At 43.8% G+C, this 25,712-nt stretch overlaps 1 protein-coding gene across 1 annotated transcript in view; it reads right to left on the bottom strand.

The window, feature by feature from the left end:
• Positions 1–1,582: 1,582 nt before the first annotated feature.
• The window catches only part of LOC117354634 (zinc finger protein 850-like), a 45,800-nt gene continuing 21,670 nt past the window's right edge, over positions 1,583–25,712 (bottom strand). The window contains exon 4 of the mRNA XM_033932455.1: positions 1,583–5,354. Within this exon, the coding sequence (XP_033788346.1) occupies positions 2,437–5,354 (2,918 nt within the window). The 3' untranslated portion in view covers positions 1,583–2,436. The remainder of the gene's footprint in view (positions 5,355–25,712) is intronic.

Raw genomic sequence — 25,712 nt, forward strand, 5'->3', positions numbered from 1 at the left:
TAAGATATACCTCCCCTGGGATCCCTGACTAACCTCCAGATTTCACAACGTAACCCCCCTGTGAAACAAGATTCCAACTCCCCCTGTTTTGGTGTTCCCCACTTTGGACGCCCACAGAGATACAAGGAACCAAGGATCCTTCACATAACATTCATTTTTCCGTAAAAGATGAGTTTCTTGAATAAAACATACAGAAGCTCGAAGCCTCACTAGCCTTCCCGAAAAAGAGCTTTCCCATTATGAGGTGAGTTAAGCCCCCTGATATTGTAAGAAACCAATTTAAGCCCCTCAATCCTGGACAGTCTGAAAAACAGAAATTCCCATTCTCCCCAACCCACCCACCACCATCATCAGCCCCCCAACTTCCCTTCCCACCCTCCAAAAAAACCCTCGTGGACAATTCCTTCCTTCTCCCGTCCACCCCCCTCTCCCAAATCCCTCAATGGGATCAAACTAACCTTCCACTCCAGTTCAAGGAAGAGCATGTTCCCAGAAGCCCAATTCACCACACCATGAACACCAATACCCTGACACACACTATCCATCACACCTCAACCCCATAAACCAGAACACCTCCACCTCCTGACATCCCAGCTATCAAACTAAAACACTCTCTTAACATAGAAGCACAGCAAGTTTATGACCAGGTAGAAAAAGTCCACAACTGGTATACATCACCTCCACAGCCATCTGAGAGTAAAAAGGTAACGGACACACCACTCAACCTCCTAGCAGAAAGCATCTAAGTCTCAACTGCAGGCCTCTGTGCGGACTAGCACAAAACCGATTTCTTTTTAGATCTATAATTCATCAAGTCGCTAGGACTCAAGTCGATTGCAGCTAAGAACACATTCTGGTACAGGTATCACACAGATTTTCGTGTCCCTTGTTTTCCCCGTATATACTCTGGACATTTCAGTTTGTAAAATGGATGAGCATGCCAGGACCATAGCGTGCTCTATGAGGGCAGTGCGGCCATGCAAGGTGCAAGGGAGGCAGGGGCTTCAAAATTGTGTCCCGTCTCCTGCCATCCCTGCTTGGTTGTGACAATACTAGGCAGAATAGGAGCTCTGGTGTGGGGGGAAAGGGGGGAGTTGCACGGAGCACATTTTCAGTTCTGGACGGTCCTAGTTCATGCTGGCAGTTTCCAGCACGTGGGTTTTAAAGTAGGCTGTATCCGGTTCTAAAATATATGCGAGATGAAGATCCTTTTTTGAGATACTGATTTGGATTTCCATAATTATAATTTTACAATTTATTAAAATTTGATATACCACAAAGCTGACACAGATTTAGATTTACATAATAAAAGAGAAAGAAAAGGAATGCCATAAACTCCGACATCTGATTTTGTTAAGCTAAAGCCATGGTCCTTTATGCTACTTGGATGGGTTGGGAGAGCTGCATGGTTTAGTTCCCACTGCCAGACACAGACAGGCATGTCCAATATGTCTAAATCTGACCACCTCCCAATAACAGTGCAAAACCCACCATGCCACCCTGGGTCCCCAGGCCCACCCCAGTTCACAACCCACCTGGACTGTGTTATGCACCCCCCTCCCCCGCAAGCAGCCCTTGCAGCTTTTATTACACTCGTCCTCTACTTCTATAAAATCCCCAAAACTTACGTCATATACCCAAATTGCTAGCATAATTTATCCGAATAACAAGCTAATTTTTCTAATTAGCTTGTTACTCGGATAAATTATGCCAGCAATTTTTTCAAGCAATTTAACATTTTAACAATTAGAATCAATTATCTGTTAGCATGTATATTTAGAAGCGTGGAACTGCAGTACATGTAAATGGTTTGTCTCCCATGTGGATTTTCTGGTGGCTTTTGAAGCTTTTATTACACTCAGTACCAGAGACATCGGAACGCTGCATAATGTGGGGAGTCCAGGAGCTCCGCCTAGCCCCGGAGGAACCCTACAGTGCAGGCGCAGTCTTTTCCTAGCTCACAACTCCCCACCCCCTTCTCCCAGCTACTGGGCTTGATGGACCATTGGTCTGACCCAGTAAGGCTATTCTTATGTTCTTATGTGGTTTGCCTCCCGTGTGGATCCTCTGGTGATTTTTTAAACTTGAAATATGATTGAAACTTTCCTTACACTCAATATGGTTTCTCTCCCATGTGTGGATCCTCTTGGAAATTTTTAGATATGAAAATTGAGTAAAGTTTTATTATACTCAGTACATGTAAATGGTTTATTTCCCTTGTGGGTTCTCTGGTGTCTTTTTAGAAGTCAAAGATCTATGAATTTTATTACACTCAGTACATGCATATGGTTTCTCTCCAGTGTGCACCCTCTGGTGAATTTTTAGAGCTGAAAGCTGAGTGAAGCTTTTATTACACTCTGTACATGTAGTTTGTCTCCCCTGTGGATCCTTTGATTATTTTTTAAACTTGAACCATAAGTGAAGCTTTTATTACACTCAATATGGTTTGCCTCCCGTGTGGATATTCTGGTGAATTTTTAGAGTTGAAAGCTGAGTGAAGCTTTTATTACATTCAGCACACGTATATGGTTTCTCTCCCGTGTGGATCCTCTGGTGATTTTTTAAACTGGAATCATAAGTGAAGCTTTTATTACACTCAGTACACGTATATGGTTTCTCTCCCGTATGGATCCTCTGGTGTTTTTTTAAACTTGAACCATAAGTGAAGCTTTTATTACACTCTGTACACGTATGTGGTTTGTCTCCCGTGTGGATCCTCTGGTGATTTTTTAAACTTGAACCAGAAGTGAAGCTTTTATTACACTCTGTACACATATGTGATTTGTCTCCCATATGGATCCTCTGATGATTTTTTAAACTTGAAGTACACGTATGTGGTTTTTCGCCCCTGTGGATATTCTGGTGATATGTTAGAGCTGAAAGCTGAGTGAAGCTTTTATTACACTCAGTACATATATATGGTTTCTCTCCCGTGTGGATTCTCTGGTGATTTTTTAAACTTGAACCAGAAGTGAAGCTTTTATTACACTCAGTACACGTATACGGTTTGTCTCCCGTATGGATCCTCTGGTGATTTTTTAAACTTGAACCATAAGTGAAGCTTTTATTACACTCTGTACACGTATGTTGGTTGTCTCCCGTGTGGATCCCCTTGTGATTTTTTAAACTTGAACCATAAGTGAAGCTTTTATTACACTCAGTACACGTATATGGTTTGTTTCCCGTGTGGCGCCTCAGGTGATTTTTTAGAGCTGAAAGCTGAGTGAAGCTTTTATTACACTCAGTACACGTATATGGTTTTTCTCCCGTGTGGAGCCTCTGGTGAACTTTTAGAGCTGAAAGCTGAGTGAAGCTTTTATTACACTCAGTACATATATGTGGTTTTTCTCCTCTGTGGATCTTCTGGTGATATGTTAGAGCTGAAAGCTGAGTGAAGCTTTTATTACACTCAGTACACGTATATGGTTTTTCTCCTGTGTGCAGCCTCTGGTGAATCTTTAAAGCTGAAAGCTGAGTGAAACTTTTATTACACTCAGTACATGTAAGTGGTTTTTCTCCTCTGTGGATCTTCTGGTGATATGTTAGAGTTGAAAGCTGAGTGAAGCTTTTATTACACTCAGAACATGAATGTAGTTTGTCTCCCGTGTGGCTCCTCTGGTGAATTTGTAAATGTGAAAACCAAGTAAAGCTTTTATTACGCTCAGAACATGTAAACGGTTTGTCTCTCCTGTGGATCCTCTGATGAATGTGTAGGTTGGAACGCTGAGTGAAGCTTTTATTACACTCAGTACACGTATATGGTTTGTCTCCTGTATGGAGCCTCTCATGAAGTTTTAGAGCTGAAAGCCGAGTGAAGCTTTTATTACACTCAGTACATGTATGTAGTTTCTCTCCTGTGTGCATCCTTTGGTGAATTTTTAGATAGGAATGTTGAGTGAAGCTTTTATTACACTCAGTACATGTATGTAGTTTCTCTCCTGTGTGCATCCTTTGGTGAATTTTTAGATAGGAATGTTGAGTGAAGCTTTTATTACACTCAGTACATATATGTGGTTTCTCTCCCGTATGCATCCTATGGTGTCTTTTTAGACGTGAAAGATCTATGAAGCTTTTATTACACTCAGTACACCTATGTGGTTTGTCTCCCGTATGGAGCCTCTCATGAACTTTTAGATCTGAAAACCGAGTGAACTTTTTATTACACTCAGTACACGTATGTGGTTTGTGTCCCGTGTGGATCCTCTGGTGAACTTTTAGATAGGAAAGCCGAGTGAAGCTTTTATTACACTCAATACACGTAAATGGTTTGTGCCCTGTGTGGATAATTTTGTGTCTTTTTAGACGTGAAAGATCCATGAAGCTTTTATTACATTCAGTGCACGTATGTGGTCTGTCTCCCGTGTGGATCCTCTGGTGAATTTTTAGACTTGAAGGATGAATGAAGCTTTTATTACACTCAGTACATGTGTATGGTTTATCTCCCACGTGGATCTTCTGGTGACATGTTAGAGTTGAAAGCTGAGTGAAGCTTTTATTACACTCAGTACATGTAAATGGTTTGTTCCCTGTGTGGATCACTTGGTGTCTTTTTAGATTTGAAACACGACTGAAGCTTTTATTACACTCAGTACATGTAAATGGTTTGTTCCCTGTGTGGCTCATTTGATGTTTTTTTAGATTTGAAACATGACTGAAGCTTTTATTACACTCAGTACATGTAAAGGGTTTATACCCTGTGTGGATCCTCTGATGACTTTTTAGATGTGAAAGCTGAATGAAGCTATTATTACACTCAGTACATGTATGTGGTTTTTCTCCCGTGTGGATCCTTTGGTGAATTTTTAGAGCTGAAGGATGAGTGAAGCTTTTATTACACTCAGTACACCTATATGGTTTGTTTCCCGTGTGGATTCTCTTGTGAACTTTTAGATCTGAAAACCAAGAGGTTTTATTACATGCAGTAGATGTAAATGGTTTTTCATTTTTATGATTTCTTGTATGCAGTTGGAGTCCTGAAGACAAGGGGAAGCGCTTATTAGATTTATATACAAGATGTGTGAATTCTTTCTGGTGTTTTTTCCTCTTCTTGCCATGGTGGAATTCAGAAGTCACTTTATCACTATTATTAATTTGGAAGGGTCTCTCTGTCTGATATCTTTGGCTCTCAGGGATGTCACTGAGCTCCCTGTCATTTCTCTCACACTTAGTGACTCCATCCACTGAGTCTCCTTCAGGGTCTCTTTGCTCTTTTGATTCCTGCTTACAGGTCTTTGAGTTTATCCTCTCAGTTCCATGGGAAATATTCTTACAGACATTTTCTGATTGTCTTTGGATTTCCTCTATTTCTATAGGATGTTCTCTTTGCTCCTTTTCTCTCTTCCTTTTTTGATGATCTGTTGGATATAAACAGAAGGTTTTAATCATGTGCTAGAAGACAGTGGTGGGTTCTAGAATCTAAAATATTACCTATAATAAGGACTGTTTATCCTACACTCGGATTTTCTAGTTGTGGCTTAAGAATTGATCTGTTTCTTATTTGGAAACCATTTCTTGAAATATAAGAAGAGGGCGACCAAATTTCAGTTTCTCTTACAGTACTAACACTGGCCTAAAGTCCTCCTGCCTAATTTTGGTTTCTGCCCAAAGGCTACGGCCATGGTTTTGGCCATGCCTAGTCAACGGAAGCCAAAAAGCACAGTTACTTACCGTAACAGGTGTTATCCAGGGACAGCAGGCAGATATTCTTCACGTATGGGTGACGTCACCGACGGAGCCCCGGTACGGACCTTTTTAACTAGAAAGTTCTAGTTGGCCGCACCGCGCACGCGCGAGTGCCTTCCCGCCCGACGGAGGAGTGCGTGGTCCCCAGTTAAGATAAGCCAGCTAAGAAGCCAACCCGGGGAGGAGGGTGGGTCGTAAGAATATCTGCCTGCTGTCCCTGGATAACACCTGTTATGGTAAGTAACTGTGCTTTATCCCAGGACAAGCAGGCAGCATATTCTTCACGTATGGGTGACCTCCAAGCTAACAGAGAGGGAGGGGGGATGGTTGGCCATTAGGAAAATAAATTTTGTAACACAGATTGGCCGAAGTGTCCATCCCGTCTGGAGAAAGCATCCAGACAGTAGTGAGTAGTGAACGTGTGAACTGAGGACCAAGTGGCAGCCTTGCAGATTTCCTCGATGGGCGTAGAACGGAGGAAAGCCACAGAAGCAGCCATAGCTCTGACTCTGTGGGCCGTGACAGCACCTTCCAGTGAGAGACCGGCCCGAGCATAGCAGAAAGAGATGCAGGCAGCAAGCCAGTTAGAAAGTGTCCGTTTAGAGACAGGGCGCCCTAGACGGTTAGGATCAAAGGACAAAAAGAGCTGAGGAGACGAGCGGTGAGCCCTAGTACGGTCAAGGTAGTAAGCAAGGGCACGCTTACAGTCCAGCGTGTGCAACGCCTGTTCCCCAGGGTGAGAGTGGGGCTTAGGGAAAAAGACAGGTAACACAATGGACTGGTTGAGGTGAAAATCCGAAACCACCTTGGGAAGGAATTTAGGATGGGTACGCAGAACCACCTTGTCATGGTGGAAAACAGTGAAAGGTGGGTCGGCAACCAGTGCATGCAGCTCACTAACCCTCCTGGCAGAGGTGATGGCAATGAGGAAAAGCACCTTCCATGTGAGAAATTTGAGTGAAGTTGTGGCAAGAGGCTCAAAAGGGGGTTTCATGAGGGCTGATAAAACCACATTCAGGTCCCAAACGACAGGAGGAGGCTTTAGAGGTGGTTTGACATTGAAGAGGCCCCTCATGAACCGGGAAACCAGAGGATGAGCCGTGAGGGGTTTTCCGAGGATAGGCTAATGAAAAGCAGTGATGGCACTGAGGTGGACTCTGATGGAGGTAGACTTGAGGCCAGCATCGGACAAAGAGAGCAAATAGTCCAGTACAGTTTCCACCGCTAAAGAGGTGGGATTGAGCTGATGCCGGAGACACCAGAAGGAAAACCGGGTCCACTTCTGATGGTAACATTGGAGGGTGGCTGGTTTCCTGGATGCATCCAAAATGCAACGTACGGGCTGGGACAGATTCTCTGAAGAGGTCAGCCCGAGAGAAACCAAGCTGTCAGGTGGAGCGAAGACAGATTGGGATGTAGTAGAGACTGATGTTGCTGCGTAAGTAGAGTAGGAAACACAGGAAGAGGAATGGGCTCCCTGGAGCTGAGCTGAAGTAGAAGGGAGAACCAGTGTTGACGAGGCCACCGAGGAGCGATGAGAATCATGGTGGCTCAGGGGCAGTGGAGGAAAGGCATAGAGGAACCGCTCCGTCCAGTCGAGTAGGAATGCATCTGGGGCGAGACGGTGAGGAGAGAAGAGTCTGGAACAAAACTGGGGCAGCTGATGGTTGTGAGGAGCTGCAAAGAGTGCCCCAGCGAGCAAAGATGGAGTGGAGAGTGGGAGGATCCAGCGTCCACTTGTGAGGTTGTAGGATGCGGCTGAGATCGTCGGCCAGGGAGTTTTTCTCGCCCTGGATATAGACAGCCTTGAGGAAGAGGTTGCGGGCCGTGGCCCAGGTCCAGATGCGGATGGCCTCCTGACAGAGGAGGGGAGACCCGGTGCCGCCCTGCTTGTTTATGTAGTACATGGCGACTTGGTTGTCTGTGCACAGGAGAAGAACCTGAGGGTAGAGAAGGTGCTGGAAGGCCTTGAGAGCATAGAACATGGCTCTGAGTTCCAGGAAGTTGATGTGATGTTGACGCTCCTGAGGGGTCCAAAGTCCCTGGGTGCGGAGATCTCCTAGGTGAGCTCCCCACGCATAGGGGGAGGCATCGGTGGTGATAGTCAAGGAGTGAGGGGGCAGATGAAAAAGGAGACCCCTGGAAAGATTGGAGGAGTTCAACCACCATTGAAGAGATTGCTGAAGAGACGATGTCACAGAGATGGGATGAGAAAGAGGATCCGTGGTCTGTGACCATTGGTTGGCTAGAGTCCACTGAGGTGTCCTGAGGTGGAGTCGCGCCAGAGGAAGCACATGGACCGTCGAGGCCATGTGTCCCAGGAGGACCATCATCTGCCGAGCTGGAATGGAGCGACGAAGGAGCACCTGATGGCAGAGGTGTAGCAGGTTCCGTTGGCGGTCGGAGGGGAGAAAAGCCCTCATCAAAGTGGTGTCTAGGACTGCTCCGATGAACTGGAGTCGCTGTGTGGGAAGCAGATGCGACTTGGGGTAGTTGATCTCGAACCCCAGGAGATGTAGGAAAGAGATGGTGTGCTGAGTGGCTTGTAGCACAAGTGGAGACGTAGGTGCTTTTACTAACCAATCGTCCAAGTAAGGGAACACCTGGAGGTTGTGAGACCTGAGAAAGGCCGCTACCACAATAAGGCACTTGGTGAACACCCTGGGTGATGATGCGAGGCCAAAGGGTAGCACCTTGTACTGATAGTGGCGATGCTGTATCTGAAAACGGAGGTATCGACGAGAATTCAGATGGATTGGAATGTGAGTGTAGGCCTCTTTGAGGTCCAGGGAACATAGCCAGTCATGTTGAGAGAGAAGAGGGTAAAGCGTGGCAAGGGAGAGCATTCTGAACTTTTCCTTGACCAGACACTTGTTGTCCCTGAGATCGAGGATGGGACGAAGGTCTCCTGTCTTCTTGGGAACCAGGAAGTAGCGGGAGTAGAATCCCTGACCCCTTTGGTCCGGAGGCACCTCTTCGATGGCATTGAGAAGAAGGAGGGATTGGACCTCCCTCAGGAGGAGGGGGATTTGGGGGAGTGAGAAGCAGACTCTACGGGAGGATGGTCTGGTGGAAGAGTCTGAAAGTTGAGAGAGTAGCCGTGGCGAATGATGTTGAGGACCCATAGGTCCGATGTGATGACCTCCCAACGGCTGAGGAAGATTTGAAGGCGTCCTCCGATTGGTTGAGGAAGAGGCAATGAAGGCGGGAGACTGGCTATGCCCTGGAGAGAAGAGTCAAAAGGGCTGAGAGGGCTTGGAAGGAGGAAGAGGCTTGGCAGGTTGGTTGGGCTGAGAACGAGCCTGGGTGTGATGTTGTTGCTGACGGGGCCGCCTAGGTTGTTGTGAAGGTGGATTGAGCGGTCTTGCAGAGAACCTGCGTTGATACGAGGACTGTGGTCTGTAAGGGCGGGCAGGTGGAGTCTTTTTCTTTGGTTTAATCAGGGTGTCCCACCTGGTCTCATGGGCTGAGAGCTTCTGGGTGGTTGAATCCAGGGACTCCCCAAAGAGTTCATCCCCAAGACAGGGAGCGTTGGCTAGGCGGTCTTGGTGATTAATGTCCAAATCAGAAACCCGTAGCCAGGCCAGGCGGCGCATGGCAACAGCCATGGCAGATGCACGGGAGGTCAATTCGAAGGAATCATAGATAGAGTGCACCATAAATTTGCGTAGTTGTAGAAGGCTGGAAATTTGCTGTTGGAAGAGAGGAACCTTGCGTTCTGGGATGTATTTCTGAAGGGCGGAGAGTTGCTGTACCAAATGTTTCATATAGAATGAGAAATGAAATGTGTAGTTATTTGCCCTGTTGGCCAGCATCGCGTTTTGATAAAGTCGCTTGCCAAATTTGTCCATTGTCTTGCCCTCTCTGCCAGGAGGGGTGGAGGCATAAACACTGGAGCCCCGAGTCTTTTTTAAGGTGGACTCGACTAAGAGACTGTCATGAGGCAATTGAGGTTTGTCAAAACCGGGAATTGGGATGACCCTGTAAAGGCTATCCAGTTTACGGGGGGCCCCTGGGATGGTGAGTGGGCTCTCCCAGTTCTTATAAAAAGTTTCCCGTAGGATATCATGCACGGGCAACTTGAGAAACTCTTTAGGAGGTTGTTCAAAATCCAAGGCCTCCAGAAAGGCCTGGGATTTTTTAGAGTCAGACTCCAGAGGGATAGAAAGGGCTGCAGACATCTCTCTGAGGAACCGGGAGAAAGAGGATTGCTCAGGCTTAGATGTGGTATCAGGTGCTGAGGGCTCCTCGTCCAATGACGATGCATCCTCCTCGGTACCAGGAGGGGAATCTTCCCACAGGTCCGGGTCTCTGACATTGGTGTGTGCATGCCGAGATATCGGGGTGGAAGGCTCGGTATGGTGGGTCTTAGACAGAGATTTACCAGAGCGTACCAAGACCGTGCCGGGAGAGGAAGAGCGGTGCTGGTCCCGGTCCCGGGAAGAACGGTGCCGGTCTGGGTCCCGGGGGGACCGGTGCCCTGCCCGTCCCGAGGAGGATCGGCAACAACATGGGCCTGACCTACGGGATGGGTATGGAGGTGTTCAGCCGAGAGAATCGGCATGGAAGAATTAAGTGGTACCGATGGAGTGGATACCGGTTGGTCGGTGTGGTGCTCGGGCCGGTCTGGTACCGAAAGAAGCGGAGCCAGGATTGTCGGCAACAGTTGTTGGAGTTGTTGCTGCAACTGTTCCTGCAATTGGTTCTGGAGGATTGCCGCGATGCTGTCATCCAGGGGTGGCACCGGAACCACTTTTTTCGTTTTCAGTTCCATAGGTGCCGCTCCACGCCCCGGTGATGAGGAGGCCGATGACGAGGCACTCACCGAGATCGGGGCGGAGCGTTTCCGGGGTCGGCGTGAAGCCGGTAGGGTCGGTGTCGCCACCGAGGTGGGAGGGCGCTCAAGGGTGGAAGGCTTCTTAGCCGGCTTACCGGGCGCCAGCGGCGCCGATGAAGGGTCGGGCGGTGTCGAGGTGGCGGGCGTCGATTTTGTCGGTGCCGCTGTCGATGTAGTCAGGGTCCATAGCAGATCCAGTGCCGAAAAGGATGTTCTGCTGGATTTGCCGATTCTTCAAAGTGCGTTTTTTAAGAGTGGCACAGCGGGTGCAGGAGTCCGCCCGATGCTCAGGTCCCAAACACTGTAAGCACCAATTGTGTGGGTCAGTGAGGGAGATCGGGCGTGCACACCGCTGGCACTTCTTAAAACCGGGCTGCGGGGACATGAATGGGAACACTGCCTCCGCAAAATCAAATCCTGAGGCCTGTATGGTGACAACAGGCCCCTCCGGGGGAGGATCGAAAAAAGAACGAAAAATCAAAGTTGTTTTTTTTTTTTTTTTTTTTTTATAAAATGAAAATAAGAAAGAGCCCGAAGGGCAAAGAGGAGAAATAACAAAAAAAATCGCGAGCGGGAAGGCAAAAAGGTTGGTTTCAACTGCTGTTGAAAAATACACGTGTCTTCTTCGCTCCGCGGAAATGAAGAAACTGGGGACCACGCACTCCTCCGTCGGGCGGGAAGGCACTCGCGCATGCGTGGTGCGGCCAACTAGAACTTTCTAGTTAAAAAGGTCCGTACCGGGGCTCCGTCGGTGACGTCACCCATACGTGAAGAATATGCTGCCTGCTTATCCTGGGATAATGTGTGCTTTGGTCTGCTCCATCCCTCCAGGAGTTGCTTTTCCCCCCTACACACATGGAGATGCCCCAGTCAGGCCTATTTCACAAGCCCTGGGGGGCGAGGTGTATAGTCAAGGTAGGAGTGATCCCCAGCGGTTCCTTTTCATGCTGGCTATTCTCTCAACATGGCTGCCGTGACCTCTAGTAGCAATCTCACCAGACTGCAGCAAGAGATCATGACAGCCATTTTAAGAGTTGAGCTGACATGGGCAAGAATGACTGGGGCTCACTCCTGCTCTTGTCCCGACTACACCACTTAATTATCAGGGATTGTAAAATAGTTTTTTGGGGGGAGCCTACTCTTTGCATTGTTTCTTTTTTGGGTGTTTTATATGGCAAACAGAGTGGTGAACGCTGAAGTACCCCTGAAAAGGTAATTGATATGGCGCATGCCACAACCAACCGTCAAATATCTGAGGTTCAATAAGCCCAAGCCACCCCTATACCAGGGAGTCGCCACCCGTTTATAAGACAAACGAGGCCTCTTCCCAGCCCAAAGAAATCTCTGAACCAAAAGTTCCAATCTTCGTTCATCGCGGGATGTCAAATAAAGAGGAAGGACCTGAAAAACGTAAAGCGAACAGGGGATGATGAGCATATTATACAGGTGCACTCGACCTAGAAATGAGAATCAAATGCCGTTTTAAATTATCAACTTTCCAATCGGTCTACGTTTTTCCTGATGTCCAGTCACTATTGTATTCTGCTTTCATGCAAATTTTGCACTTAACACCATCAGTTTCTGAGTAATAAAAAATTTCCCCAAGTAGCACGTGCTGTGCGGTGCTAAGCGGTAAATCCGTTTCAACATAGCATTCAGTCAACCACTCTGTTTTAAAACCCAAGCACCTCTTCTTGCCTGTGTCACATAAACTTTCCTCAGCTCGCCGCTTAGACATGGCCATGAATTATTTTAAAATAATGAATTCTTTGATATTTAAAGTAACTTAATTCAATATAATGACTACCGAGTAAGTTGCTGTGACTAGAACTTTTATTGCGCAAGATTGTTATAGTGCAGTTTTAGAAATTGCTCTGCGTATTTTACTGAGTGACACGAAAAAAATTATGAGCGACGCCAATGAAAATAGTGAGCGATCGTTCATGCGCTCAGCTTAGAGGGAACATTGGTCACAACCTTGATGTCTGATGTCAGCCCACTGAGGGCACCAGGGCTGGGCGAGACCGGAGATCTACCTCTTGAGCTGGATACCATCTTCAGTCCAGACGTCCTAACACCACCCCCGCAGCCCTAGATCACTAGTTCTCCAAGGGACGAGGTAACCCTGGAGCTGGGGGCGGTCCTTTCCCCTGAAGCTGCTCACATCACTACGGAGAGTATGGAGGCAGAACTCCCAGTCCAGGGAGTTTCAGCTGAAGAATCAAGGGCTTGTTCAACAACCGGAGAAGGAGCAAACCAGATGGGGCAAAACCAGGGAAATTCCTTGGAGGGTGAGCATTTCTACACTCAACAGAAGTTTCCTATATGGGAGAAGCCCGCTCAGGTAACTCTTGAGTCCCTTTGGGATTTAGTGGCTAATTTTGTTAAAACTATTAGCCCCAATTTCCAATACATAGAGAATAAATTGATTCAACATACTAAAGAGCTCAAGGACTTAAAAGAAGATCTGACTGTTTCAAAAACCTCTATTCAAAGGCTTGATCAAGACTTTAGAGTCTAAACAATTACAAGAGGCCCTAATCAAGGACAATGTAAATCTTAGAAGGAAATTAGAAACGCTTGAGAATAACTCACAAAATAATAACCTGAGACTTTTCAACTTTCCTAGTCTGACAATGGTAACCCCTAAGGAAATGCTTAGGAGATACTGGTAGAAATTCTACAAGTACCAGAAGAAACATTGCCTCCATTTTCTCAGGTGTACTATTTGCCAAATAAACATGGGCCTCAATCACAGAAAAAATCTGACCAAGCAATGTTGAACGTATCGGAAATTTTGGAAATGTCTGATAAGGAAATGGTAACACCCTCCACATTGATATTGACTGTAACTCTTTCAATTGATAAAGTTGATTATTGAGGCTTTTCTTTAAAAATAAACAAAGATTTTCTTGGACTTAAAAGTCAAATGTTTTCTGATATCTCCAGAGAAACTCAAAAACGCCGCTGAGTTTCTTCTTTTGAGACCAGGGGTCACTTTATTGGGGGTACATTCTATTTGAGATACTCTTGCAAGTGTATTATTTGCCACCGTTCAGTTAAATGTGTCTTTTTTGAACCTCAACAGCTAACCGCTTTCTTGGCTTTGTCCCGAGTAGATGGTGGAACATCAATTGCTCTATAGTTTAAATAAGTTACTCCTACCTCAACATTATGTATAGCATATTATTATTGATTTAATTTGTTCCTTTTTTTTCTCTCGCTTATTTGTAATCTTGGATCCAATTTGGAGGACTTGAGTTAGTTAAATTTATTATTTGTTTTTTTTCCTGTTTTGAGGAATATCAAGGTGTAAAATGTTTACTTTGAGAAAACAATATTCTGTCTAACCAACTTTCTGATCGTGTATACTTGATATGTAACTTGAAAATTTATAAATAGATAAATAACCACCCCCAACACAACGAACAAACTACACATTGCACTAGAAATAGTGTCAAAATGGATGAGAGACCACAAATCAAAACTGAACCAAGACAAAACCAAATTCTTACTTATTGAAAGAAACAAAACCCCAACCATAACAAACCTAGAAATAAACTCTATCACTAAACTAAACTAAACCTTAGGTTTGTATACCGCGCCATCTCCACAAGCGTAGAGCTCGGCACGGTTTATAGGGTTAGGTTGAAAAGGAGCTACAATGAAGGGTTATAGGAAAGGAGCTAGGAAGATAAAGAGAGACAGGGTACTAAAGAGCGGGAGGTGTTAGATTTTTGAAAAGAGCCAAGTTTTCAGGTGTATCCCTTATAACCCAACCTAAAACTGCTGGGAATAATGATAGACAAAGGCTGCACCATGCAACTTCAAATCAGCAAAACGGTTCAGAAAGCATTCGCAACCATGTGCAACTTAAGACAAGTCTGAAAATACTTCAACGAGCAAGTCAAACTCATAGTACAAGCGCTAATCCTAGGACTTGTGGACTACTGTAACATACTTTACCTGTCATGCCCCGCCAACATGCTAAAACAGTTACAAACAGTCCAAATACAGCCCTAAGACTAATATACTCGCTGAAAAAATACGACCACATTACCTCAGCTTTCCAAGACTCACATTGGCTCCCAGTACAAGCACGCATTCTGCACCCTTTTCAAAGCCCTAAATCAAAATGGACCAAGCTATCTGGAAAAACACATCCAGACCAAGGAGACCTCAAGCTGCCTGCTTGTCCTGGGATAAAGGATCTTTCTTCTCTCCCAGGCCGCATTTTTCAGCGTACTTGGGAACCTTTTTGGACACCTTGACTCCTCTGGCTCGTAGCCGGGTGCTTAACTGTTGATTCTTGTTATGTGATTCCTTTTGTTCTGATTGTTTATTTTTGTTTAAGTTTCAAGTTTATTTTTTGACTTATTGAATCGCTTAATTTAATTTGCTAAGCGATTTACAGATAAAAAATAGATACATCAGATTAATTATAAAAGGATACATAAGTTTGACACATTATCATACAAAATAATAAATAAAGTCATACAAACTAATAGATACATGGGGAAAGAAAGGGTAGAACTACAATCGTATATATAAAAGAAAACATAAATGGTAAAAAACAACAGGTAGGGGAGATAACGGGGAAATAAAAAGATAAAAAAAGGAAAAATTTGATAATAATCCTTAATTAAGCTTATAAATTAAATGCATCTTTAAAAAGGAAACTCTTTAAACTGCTTTTAAACTGTTTCAGATCATTTTCTTCTCTAAGATACTGGGGCAAACTGTTCCATAATTGTGGGGCTATTACAGAAAAAATGTCAGGGCGACGAGTTCCAATGACTTTTAGTGATGGAACTGTTAGGAGTTTTTGATTGGTGGATCTTAAAGAGCGTGACGTACTATGTGGAATGAGTAATCTATTAATAAATTGGGGTTCATTTGTAGTCAATGTTTTAAAAACTAAAAGTAAGATTTTAAAAGTAATGCGATGGGCAATAGGAAGCCAATGTGACTCAATCAAGAGCGGTGTAACGTGGTCAAATTTTTTGCGGTTGTGTATTAATTTGATAGCAGTATTTTGAACTATTTGAAGACGTTTTTCTCTTTTTGGGTGACATTTATTAATAAAGAGTTACAATAATCAAGCTTTGAAATAATTAATGAATGAATCAATATGTTTAGTGATTTTGGCTCTAAAAATTTGGCAATTGAGCGGATCATACGCAATTTGAAAAAACATGTTCTGACAGTGTTAGTAATGTGTTCATGGAAAGATAACCTATCAGCTATTGTAACACCTAATATTTTTAGAGATCTTACTGAATTTAATTGAACATTGTCTAGAATAAATGGAGCATTTAAGTTTATATCTTTTTCCAAGGGAAAAATAATGTTTTGGATTTTTGTATGTTTAGGGCTAACATGTTTGAGTTAAGCCATTGTTTAATGTCTCCTAGTTTTCTATTTATTTCAATTATTTCATTTTTATTGTCTGGATTCAGTGGATGAAGCAGTTGAACATCGTCGGCATAGGTGAAAGTAGTAAAGCCTATTGATTGACATAGGCAGAGCAATGGAGAGAGAAAAATATTGAATAAAAGTGGTGACAATATTGATCCTTGAGGAATACCGTAATTAGAAGTATAAGGTTTCGAGACTATGTCTTTAAAGATAACCGTAGATGAGCGATCGGAAAGGAAAGAGTTAAACCAGTCGAGAACTTGACCACCAATTCCTATTGATTTCAATCTATCTAAAAGTAATACATGATCAATAGTATCGAATGCTGCTGATAAGTCAAGAGAGAAAAGTTAGTGGATTAACCACTAACATACTCTACCACTTAGATCATTGTGGTGATCTAAGTGGTAGAGTATGTTAGTGGTTAATCCAATCAATGAGTACTCAGTAGAGTAATTTTTCCTAAAACCTGTTTGATTTGGATGCAGAACATTAGTTGTTTCTACAAAGTCAGTCAGTTGTTCAAATACCAGCCTTTCAGTTAATTTTGCCAGAAAAGGAATATTGGCTATGGGCCGATAATTTGTAGTGTTTTCAGGTAATGGTTTTGTAATCTTTTATTATTGGAATAATAGAGGCCTTTTTCCAGGCAGATGGCAGTCGACCTAGTTCTAAACTATTTCGGATAAGATTGTGAATATGAGGCCCAAAACAAGAAAAAATTTTTTTTAAGATTACTGGAGAAATGATTTTGTCTCGAGTACCTTTTAGATTAACTCTCGAAAAAAGTTGTTTTATATCTTCTAATGAGGGGAGATTGAAAGAGAAACATTTAGCGAGTGGTAGTTGATAATCAGTGGTATCATAAGAAGGCGCCTTAGGTTTAATCGGAGCAAATGTGTTCTGACTGTCTTGTATTTTATTGTAAAAATTATCAGCAAGCTCCTGTGCAGTGAGATTATTAGTTAAATTAGTGTGTGATCTTTGAGAGTTGGGGGCAAATGATTTAATTATGGAAAATAGTATAGAGGAGTTTTTTGTCTTTGAAATTTTGTTAGAATAGTAGGTTTTTTTTGTAAGATTAATTTTAGTCCTGTAATAGTGTGCATGTTCTTTGTAAAATTGTAAATTAGTAGGCGATTTATTCTTACGCCATTTCCTCTCTAGTGATCTCAGCTGTTTTTTTCAGAAATATGAGCTCTTTTGAAAACCAGGGGTTTAATAGTTTACGTGAAGAGATTGTTTTTGAAATTAGGAGTGCTTCTTTGTCTAAAAAGGATTGAATTGCCATGTTCCAGTTGGTAAGATGAGTTTCCATTGTATCTATATTTACGGTTGATGTTTGTATATTAAACGATGAGGTTATATTTGATAATTCTAAATTGGAGTAATTACGATAAGAGATGTCTTTTTTTAGTTGTTGAGAATGTTTTAGAGTGTATTTGGAAGATTGGTATATTAACTTTCTTTTCTATTTCTTTGATACTATGTATTTGGATGGAGGACCCGGGGGTGGGGGGTGGGGGTTGCTTGGGTTGGGATGGGGGTGGGGGGGGGTTCTTTTGGGGGTATTCTATAAACTGCTGAGCTGGTTTGGTTCTTTGTATCATTGCTATGTTGCTGTTGTGTTTGCTCAATAAAACATATTTGACTATAAAACGGCATTTGAGCCAAAAATCGCACATTGAAGCAGTCACAAAACTGAAAACCAAAAGCAGAAGTCTGTTGAAAAACATGCTGACAGAATCGAAAGAAGATTGTGAAAACAGAAAAGAATTAGTTCATCGGCAACAAGCGACTCCTGATGAGGTAAAGATACTCATTGATAACGTTTTACTTGCTTTTAAAATAAATTCTTCAATGCTATCGGTGCAGGCAATTCATGACCATGTTGCGCAATATGAAAAGATACCAGAAAGCTGGCGAAGCAAAAACTATGCTTTTGAATTTGTTGAGTGTATAAATTCAACCATTAGGTCGGAAATATTATTGGAGATTAAAAATGCAGCTTACCATACCTTGATCGTGGACCAATCAACTGATATCTCAGTTTCCAAAATGTTAGTTCTGTACATGAAATTTAGAAATGCCAATAATTCAGTCCATAAAACTGTATTCGCTGGAATTGTTAAATTAACAGCTCGTGATAGCTTGTCAATCCTTGGAGCCATTCAGAAATTTTATGCAGACAACGACTTAGATTTGAACAAGATGGTTATGTTTACCTCTGATGGAGCCTCAGTTATGCTAGGCAAGCAGAGAGGGGTAGCAGCATTTCTTCGCCAGTTCCACATTTGTCTGAACAACACTGTGGCACAAAGAGAAGATTTGGGAATAGATGATGCATGGAAAGATATACCATTGATGAAGGAGATAGAAACTCTGCTGAGAACTGTTTACACAATTTTCTGCAGATCATCTGTCAAGAAGGATAAATTTGAGGCCTTGGCCGAAGCTGCTGAAGCAGAAGTGATTGCATTCAGACCACTCACCAAAGTTCGGTGGTTATCCAGGCATTTTGCTGTCAATGCTTTGGTTTTGAACTATGATATTGTAGTGGAATACTGTAGAAAACAGGTTGATGAGAATAATGACCCGGTCCATAAATACTGCCTAGAGAAACTACAGAATCCAGAACACCATGTTGCAATTACAATATTGAATGATATATTATCAGAATTAAGCGACTTGTGTAAACTTTTTCAAAGAAGTTTGCTGTCTACTGTGGAAGCCTTTCAGTTTGCAAAGGCAAAAATAAAGAAACTCAGATCACAGTATCTTGGAGAGAAACCTCACTACACCGAAAATGCCAGCCATTTGCTTTCATCATTTCAGCACCCAGTGAACACAAAGTCAATAATTAAGTTCATTCAGCAGACATGTGAACATTTGGATAATAGATTTCCAGATGAGGAATTACAAGATTGGGCAGTATTTGACAAAGAATGTTTTTCAACAGCTGTGAACTTAGAGGATTATACATTTGGTCTTGAGCAGATGAAGAGGCTTGGAAACCGATACCATGTTCTTCTGGAAAAAGACAACGAAGCATTCCAGAAAGAACTTTGTAAGCAGTTTCCAGAATTTAAATTGATTGTTAATGAGAAATTGCAAACTGGAGCAGTTAAGACATTTGCAGATCTAGTTGCATTCACAAAACAGCAGGATCAACCTCAAGACTTATTTTTGCTTCTGGATATCTGCGGTACATTCCAGGCTTCAAGTGCTGACTGTGAAAGAGGATTCAGTTTGATGAAACATAAATACAAAAGACAGAAATAGACTAGATGTTGAGCATCTGGACAATTTAATGAGAATAAAGCTCTTTTTAAATTCTGGACAAACTGTAAATGCTGAAAAGGTCTACAATGTTTGGAAAACTGAAAAGAATCGAAGAGAATATTTGTGAAGATTGAAGAACTAATGATATTACGTAATTAAAAAAACTTTAAGTAAATTGTTATTCTTCTAAGTTTTGAGTATTTAACCCTCCCACAATCTCACGGGCACTCGTCCTCCGTGCCTGCTCATAAATCTGTGGAGTATGTAACTTGTCACTCATGCATTTTTTTTTTGCACACACCTCATCAATCCTTAGAGGGAACATTGGTTGTGACCCCTTGTATCCGCCACAGCAGCTCTTCAATGTTGCTGACTCTCAGCTCTGTGTTGCTGAGAGTCGGCACCACAGAGCGCTGCGAGGCGCCAGTAGCGCTCCTGCCTCTCCTCTTCGGCACAGAAGAAGAAATCAAGCTGCAAAAGTCTCCGAAAAAGGAAAAAAACCCAGAAAAGCAGAGCGGCAAGGAGCGTACTTCTCAGCACGTCTTAGCAGCAGCCATCTTGGATGTCTCATTGTTTGCTTTTAATCTATATCTTCTTGAGTGGAGGAAATCTTCATACCAATTGTAGACTTGCCTGTGATTCCTATTGCCTCCAGTGTTTGTAGTAGGATGTCATGATCTACTTGGTCAAATGCTGCTGTGAGATTGAGTTGTATGAGTAGCATTTTTTTTGCCTTTGCTTAGGTGTTGTTTGGCTGTGTCTAGGAAAGAGACTAGTAGTGTTTCTGTACTGTAGTTGCCTCTGAAGCCTGATTGTGAGGTGTGAAGAATGTGGGTTTCTAAGTATTTGTGTGAGAAGTTTTGCTATGAGGCCTTCCATTAGTTTGACGTATAACGGTATTGAGGCTATAGGTCTGTAATTGGATGGCTGATCTGTTGCTCCCTTTGGGTCTTTCAGAATAGGGGTTATGATGATTTTGGTGATTTCTTGTGGAAATTGACCCTCTGTGAGCATGTAACTAATCCACCACATGAAGTGGGTGCGGAATCTACTGCTGGCAGCTTTTAACAGGTATGGGGGGCAGTGGTTGAGGTCGCAGGCTGCATGACTGTATTTTTTGTATTTTGTCTAGGTCGTGCTATTGTGTGTCTGGGAAATCTGACCAGTTTTTGTCTGCTGCGTAAGCCTCGTTTTCTTTAGGTGGTATCGAGATTTCGTCGAGGTGGTTTGGGGTCCCGGTGAAGGCTGTTGATATTTTGTTTCTGAAGAATTCAGCCAAATTATTGGCTGTGTGGGGCAGGGCGGTTTTGGTGGCCAGGTAGGGTTTGGTGTCTGTGAGTTCCTTTAGTAATTTGAAAACTTTTTTGGTGTCTTGGATTTCTATGCCTATCTGATTGGTGTAGTATCCCTTTCTTTTTTCTTTTAGCATCTGTTTGTATTGTTTGTTCAGTGTTCTCCAGGTTGTTTTTGTGTGTTCTCGGTTGTTTTTTCTCCATTCTCTTTCAAGAAGTCTGCATTGTCATTTGAGTTGCAGTAGTTCATTGTCAAACCATTTATCTGAGCGTCTACAGATTCTGGTCTTTTTCTGCAGTTGTGTCATGTCTTCGAGGATGGATGTGCTTAGGGTGCACCAGTGGTTAATGAAGTCCTTGGGGTTTCCATCTTGTATCATGGTGTCTACTTTGTTCCAGAATTTAGGTGGACCAATCTTTTTGTGTGCTTCATATGTTAAAGCTTTGGTTATTTTGTTTGGTTTTGCCCTGTGTCCAGTTGATTTTGAAGGTGTATATGTAGTGGTCTGACTAGAGGGTGCGTGACCATGTTCCGTTTGTGGCATGAATTTCTGGTGTGGTGGGTTGTTGGGACATGAAGGCTGCTATGTCAAGTTGGTGGCCCTTCTCGTGTGGGTTTGTGGGTCTAGGATTCTGTAGGATAGGGTTTTGAGGAATGAGAGGAGGTTTTCTGTTTGGTTGGAAGATTCGTCTTCCAGGTGTGATCGCCTAGGACAGGGATAGGCAATTCCAGATCTCGAGAGCCGGAGCCAGGTCAGGTTTTCAGGATATCCACAATAAATATGCATGAGATAGATTTGCATCTCAAGGAGGCAGTGCATGCAAATCTCATACATATTCATTGTGGATATCCTGAAAACCTGACCTGGCTCCGGCTCTTGAGAACCGGAATTGCCTACCCCTGACCTAGGGTTAGGTTGTATGTTGATGTGAGGGAGTTTCTGAGTATAAATTCTTCAAATTCTGATTTTGCTATGTTCCATTTTCCTGGTGTTATGTAGCAAAGTAGGTAGGTTAGGTTCCTTTGAGTGTGAGGCCCGATAATTGGCAGGCGAGTAGATTCATGTGTGGGGTGGAGGTTTTGTCCTATAGCGCTATATTTAGAGTATTTTTGGCCAGGATGGCTAATCCTCCTCCTCGAGAGCTGGCAGCCCTAGAGGGGGTCGGCGGGAGCAACAAACCACAAGAGAAACCAGCAAGGAAAACGAACAACCGGGACTTTAATTGCTTATACACAAACGCAAGGAGCCTGAGAGCCAAAATGGGAGAACTGGAAGTCATAGCCAACAAGGAAGACCTAGACATAATTGGAGTCACAGAGACATGGTGGTCAGAGGAAAACAAATGGGATGTGGTCCTACAGGGGTACAAACTCTATAGGAGGGACAGGACGTACAAAAAGGGTGGAGGACTAGCGTTATATATAAAAGACTACATTCACTCGACCAGGATGGAAACAGCAGTAAGGGCGGACATTTTGGAATCACTTTGGGTTAAGTTACCAGGAAGAAATGGGTCTGACATTAAACTGGGACTGTACTATCGCCCACCGGGACAGCCGGAAGCCAATGACCAAGATCTGGAGGCTGAATTGAGGCAGGAATGCAAAGGAGGAAATGTGGTAGTGGTGGGGGATTTCAACTACCCTGGGATAGACTGGAGTATTGGACACTCCAACTGCGTGAGGGAAACAAAATTCCTGGAGGCTGTGAGGGACTGTTTCATGGAACAGTTGGTCAAGGATCCAACGCGAGGAGATGCCACTCTCGACCTAATCCTCAACGGGCTAGGGGGACCCACAAAGGAGGTAGTAGTAATAGCGCCACTGGGAAACAGCGATCACAATATGATCCAGTACAAACTAGAAGCAGGAACATCAAAGGTGAAGAGAACCACATCGACAGCGCTAAACTTCAGAAAAGGGAATTACGACGCTATGAGAAAGATGGTTGGAAAGAAACTCAGAAGCAGCTCAGGGAAGATGGAGACCGTAGAGAAAGCCTGGTCCCTACTCAAGGATACGGTGCACAAAGCACAAAACCTGTACGTCCCCAGGTTTAGGAAAGAGTGCAAAAAGAATCGAGCAAAAAACCCGGTGTGGATAACAAATGCAGTGAAAAAGGTGATAAGGGACAAGAAAATATCGTTCAAAAATTGGAAAAGGGACCAAACTGAGGAAAACCAGAAGGAACACAAAAAACAACAAAAGGAATGTCACCGGGTGGTTAAGGAAGCAAAAAAAGAATACGAGGAGAGACTGGCTAGGGAAGCGGGAAACTTCAAACCATTTTTCAAGTACGTGAAGGGGAAGCAACCGGCAAGGGAGGAAGTGGGACCTTTGGATGATGGAAATAAGAAGGGAGTGGTGAGAGAGGGAAAAGAGGTAGCCGACAGGTTAAACAAATTCTTCTCGTCGGTCTTCACAAGCGAGGATACATCCAATGTTCCAGAACCCGAGGAAATCATAAGTGGGGGTCAGGATGAAAAGCTAGAGCAAATAGAGGTAAGCCAAGAGGATATCCTCCGACAGATAGACAAGTTAAAGAGTGACAAATCACCAGGCCCAGACAGAATCCACCCAAGGGTACTAAAAGAACTGAGAAATGAAATAACAGTTACACTCCAGCAAATCTATAACCTATCCTTAAAAACTGGGGAGATCCCGGAGGACTGGAAAATAGCGAATGTCACACCTATCTTCAAGAAGGGATCTAGGGGAGACCCGGGAAACTACAGGCCAGTGAGCTTGACCTCGGTTCCGGGAAAGATGATGGAATCACTGGTCAAGGATAGCATCTGCGAGCACATGGAAAGCAATGGACAGCTGAAGGCGAGCCAGCACGGCTTCAGCAAGGGAAGGTCGTGCCTTACGAACTTACTGCACTTCTTCGAAGGGATAAACAGCCAGATGGACAAAGGGGAATCCATTGACATCATTTACCTTGACTTCCAAAAAGCCTTCGACAAGGTACCCCATGAACGGCTGCTTAAAAAGTTGTGGAACCATGGGGTGGAAGGGGATGTCTACCGATGGATTAAACACTGGTTGGAGGGCAGGAAACAGAGGGTTGGAGTAAAGGGCCAATACTCCGACTGGTGGAGGGTCACGAGCGGAGTTCCGCAGGGGTCGGTGCTGGGACCGCTCCTGTTCAATATATTTATAAACGACCTGGAGACGGGGACAAATTGTGAGGTTATAAAATTTGCAGATGACACCAAACTCTGCAGCAGGGTTAGAACCACAGAAGACTGTGAGAACCTCCAAAAGGACCTAACGAAACTGGAAAAATGGGCAAAAAAGTGGCAAATGAGCTTTAACGTAGAGAAATGCAAGGTCATGCATGTAGGGAAAAAGAACCCAATGTTCAGCTACAAAATGGGGGGATCATTGCTGGGAGTAAGTAACCTTGAAAGAGACCTGGGTGTGTTGGTGGATACAACACTGAAGGCATCGGCACAATGTGCAGCGGCCTCAAAGAAAGCGAACAGAATGTTGGGTATCATCAAAAAGGGTATCACGACCAGGACGAAGGAAGTCATCATTCCACTGTATCGTGCAATGGTGCGCCCCCATCTGGAGTACTGTGTCCAGTACTGGTCGCCGTACCTCAAGAAGGACATGGCAGTACTTGAGGGAGTCCAGAGAAGAGCAACTAAATTGGTAAGAGGTATGGAAAACCTTTCATACACTGATAGGTTAGATAAGCTGGGGCTTTTCTCCCTGGAAAAGCGGAGACTTAGAGGAGACATGATAGAAACCTTTAAAATCCTGAAAGGCATAGAGAAGGTAGACAGAGACAGATTCTTCAGACTGAGGGGAGCCACAAATACAAGGGGGCACTCGGAGAAATTGAAAGGGGACAGGTTTAGAACAAATGCTAGGAAGTTCTTCTTTACTCAGAGGGTGGTGGACACATGGAACGCGCTCCCGGAGGCTGTGGCAGGGCAGGGCACGCTACAGGGGTTCAAAGAAGGTTTGGATAAATACCTACAGGATAAGGGGATTGAGGGGTACAGATAAACATAGAGATAGGTATAGGAAAAGCAGGGACAGATAGACATAGAGATAGGTACAGGAAAGACAGGGTCACTTAACAGGTCATGGACCTGATGGGCCGCTGCGGGTGCGGGCTGCTGGGCGCGATGGACCTCCGGTCTGACCCGGCAGAGGCAACTCTTATGTTCTTATGTCTCTACAGACTACTTGTATTTTGTAGCCTTGTGGGAAAACTTCCGTTATTCTGGGGTCAGTGTCTGAGTTTAGCCATGTTTCTGTGAGAAAGAGGCATCCTAGTTTTTCTGTTTATATCCAGTCCTTTATGATCTCAGTTTTTGGGCCTAGGGATCTGATGTTCATGTATGCACATTTTATTGATGTAAATTCAATTTTAGTGTTGTGTGATATTTTGGGGTAGATAAGGGTGTGTGCTTGAGGGGTGGGTTTGATCCTGGGATGGTTTCAGGAGGCGTTTGTGGATCTTCTCCCAAGGTCTGGGCATCCCTCCTGCCATTTGTGGGTCGTAGGGGGATGACTTTTTTTGACATGTCTCTGCCTGTCTTTATTCATTTTTTTTATGGGGCAGATATTTTGCGTCAGGTTTTAGAATAGTAAAATCCGTTAGTGAATCAATCGCTTGGCTATTTTGCATGGGGTTTTACTCATTTGCATGGGTTGGATCGGATCAGATAGGAGATTGATCGGGCAGCAGTTTAGTGAATCAGGTTGGGGTACAATCGCAAAACCAGTAAAACTGGTTTTACAATCGTTGGTAAGTTTAGTGAATCTAGGCCTGTGTCTGAATTCAAGAAAGCGTGGGATAGACAAGTGAGATCTCTTAGGGAGAGGAAGAGATAATGGTTACTGCGGATGGGCAGACTGGATGGACCATTTGGCCTTTACCTGCCATGTTTCTATGTTTCTAATTTCAGTTTTTGGGTGAAAGTGTTTAGACATTTTCAGTAGCAGTTTCAGTCGGCCTCTAGGCTTGAGTAGACATTACATTACATTATATTAGTGATTTCTATTCCCCCATTACCTTGCGGTTCAAGGCGGATTATACAAGAGTTGTCAGGAGGTTACAAGAATTGTAATATTACATAAGAATTGTCGGGAACTTAAGAATTACATAAGAATTGTCGAGAACTTAAGGAGCAACATGTTGGGTAATTAGAAACATTTTAGATTAGATATGGGTGGAGTG

The sequence above is a fragment of the Geotrypetes seraphini genome, chromosome 2 (assembly GCF_902459505.1).
Source record: "Geotrypetes seraphini chromosome 2, aGeoSer1.1, whole genome shotgun sequence".
NCBI lineage: Eukaryota > Metazoa > Chordata > Amphibia > Gymnophiona > Dermophiidae > Geotrypetes > Geotrypetes seraphini.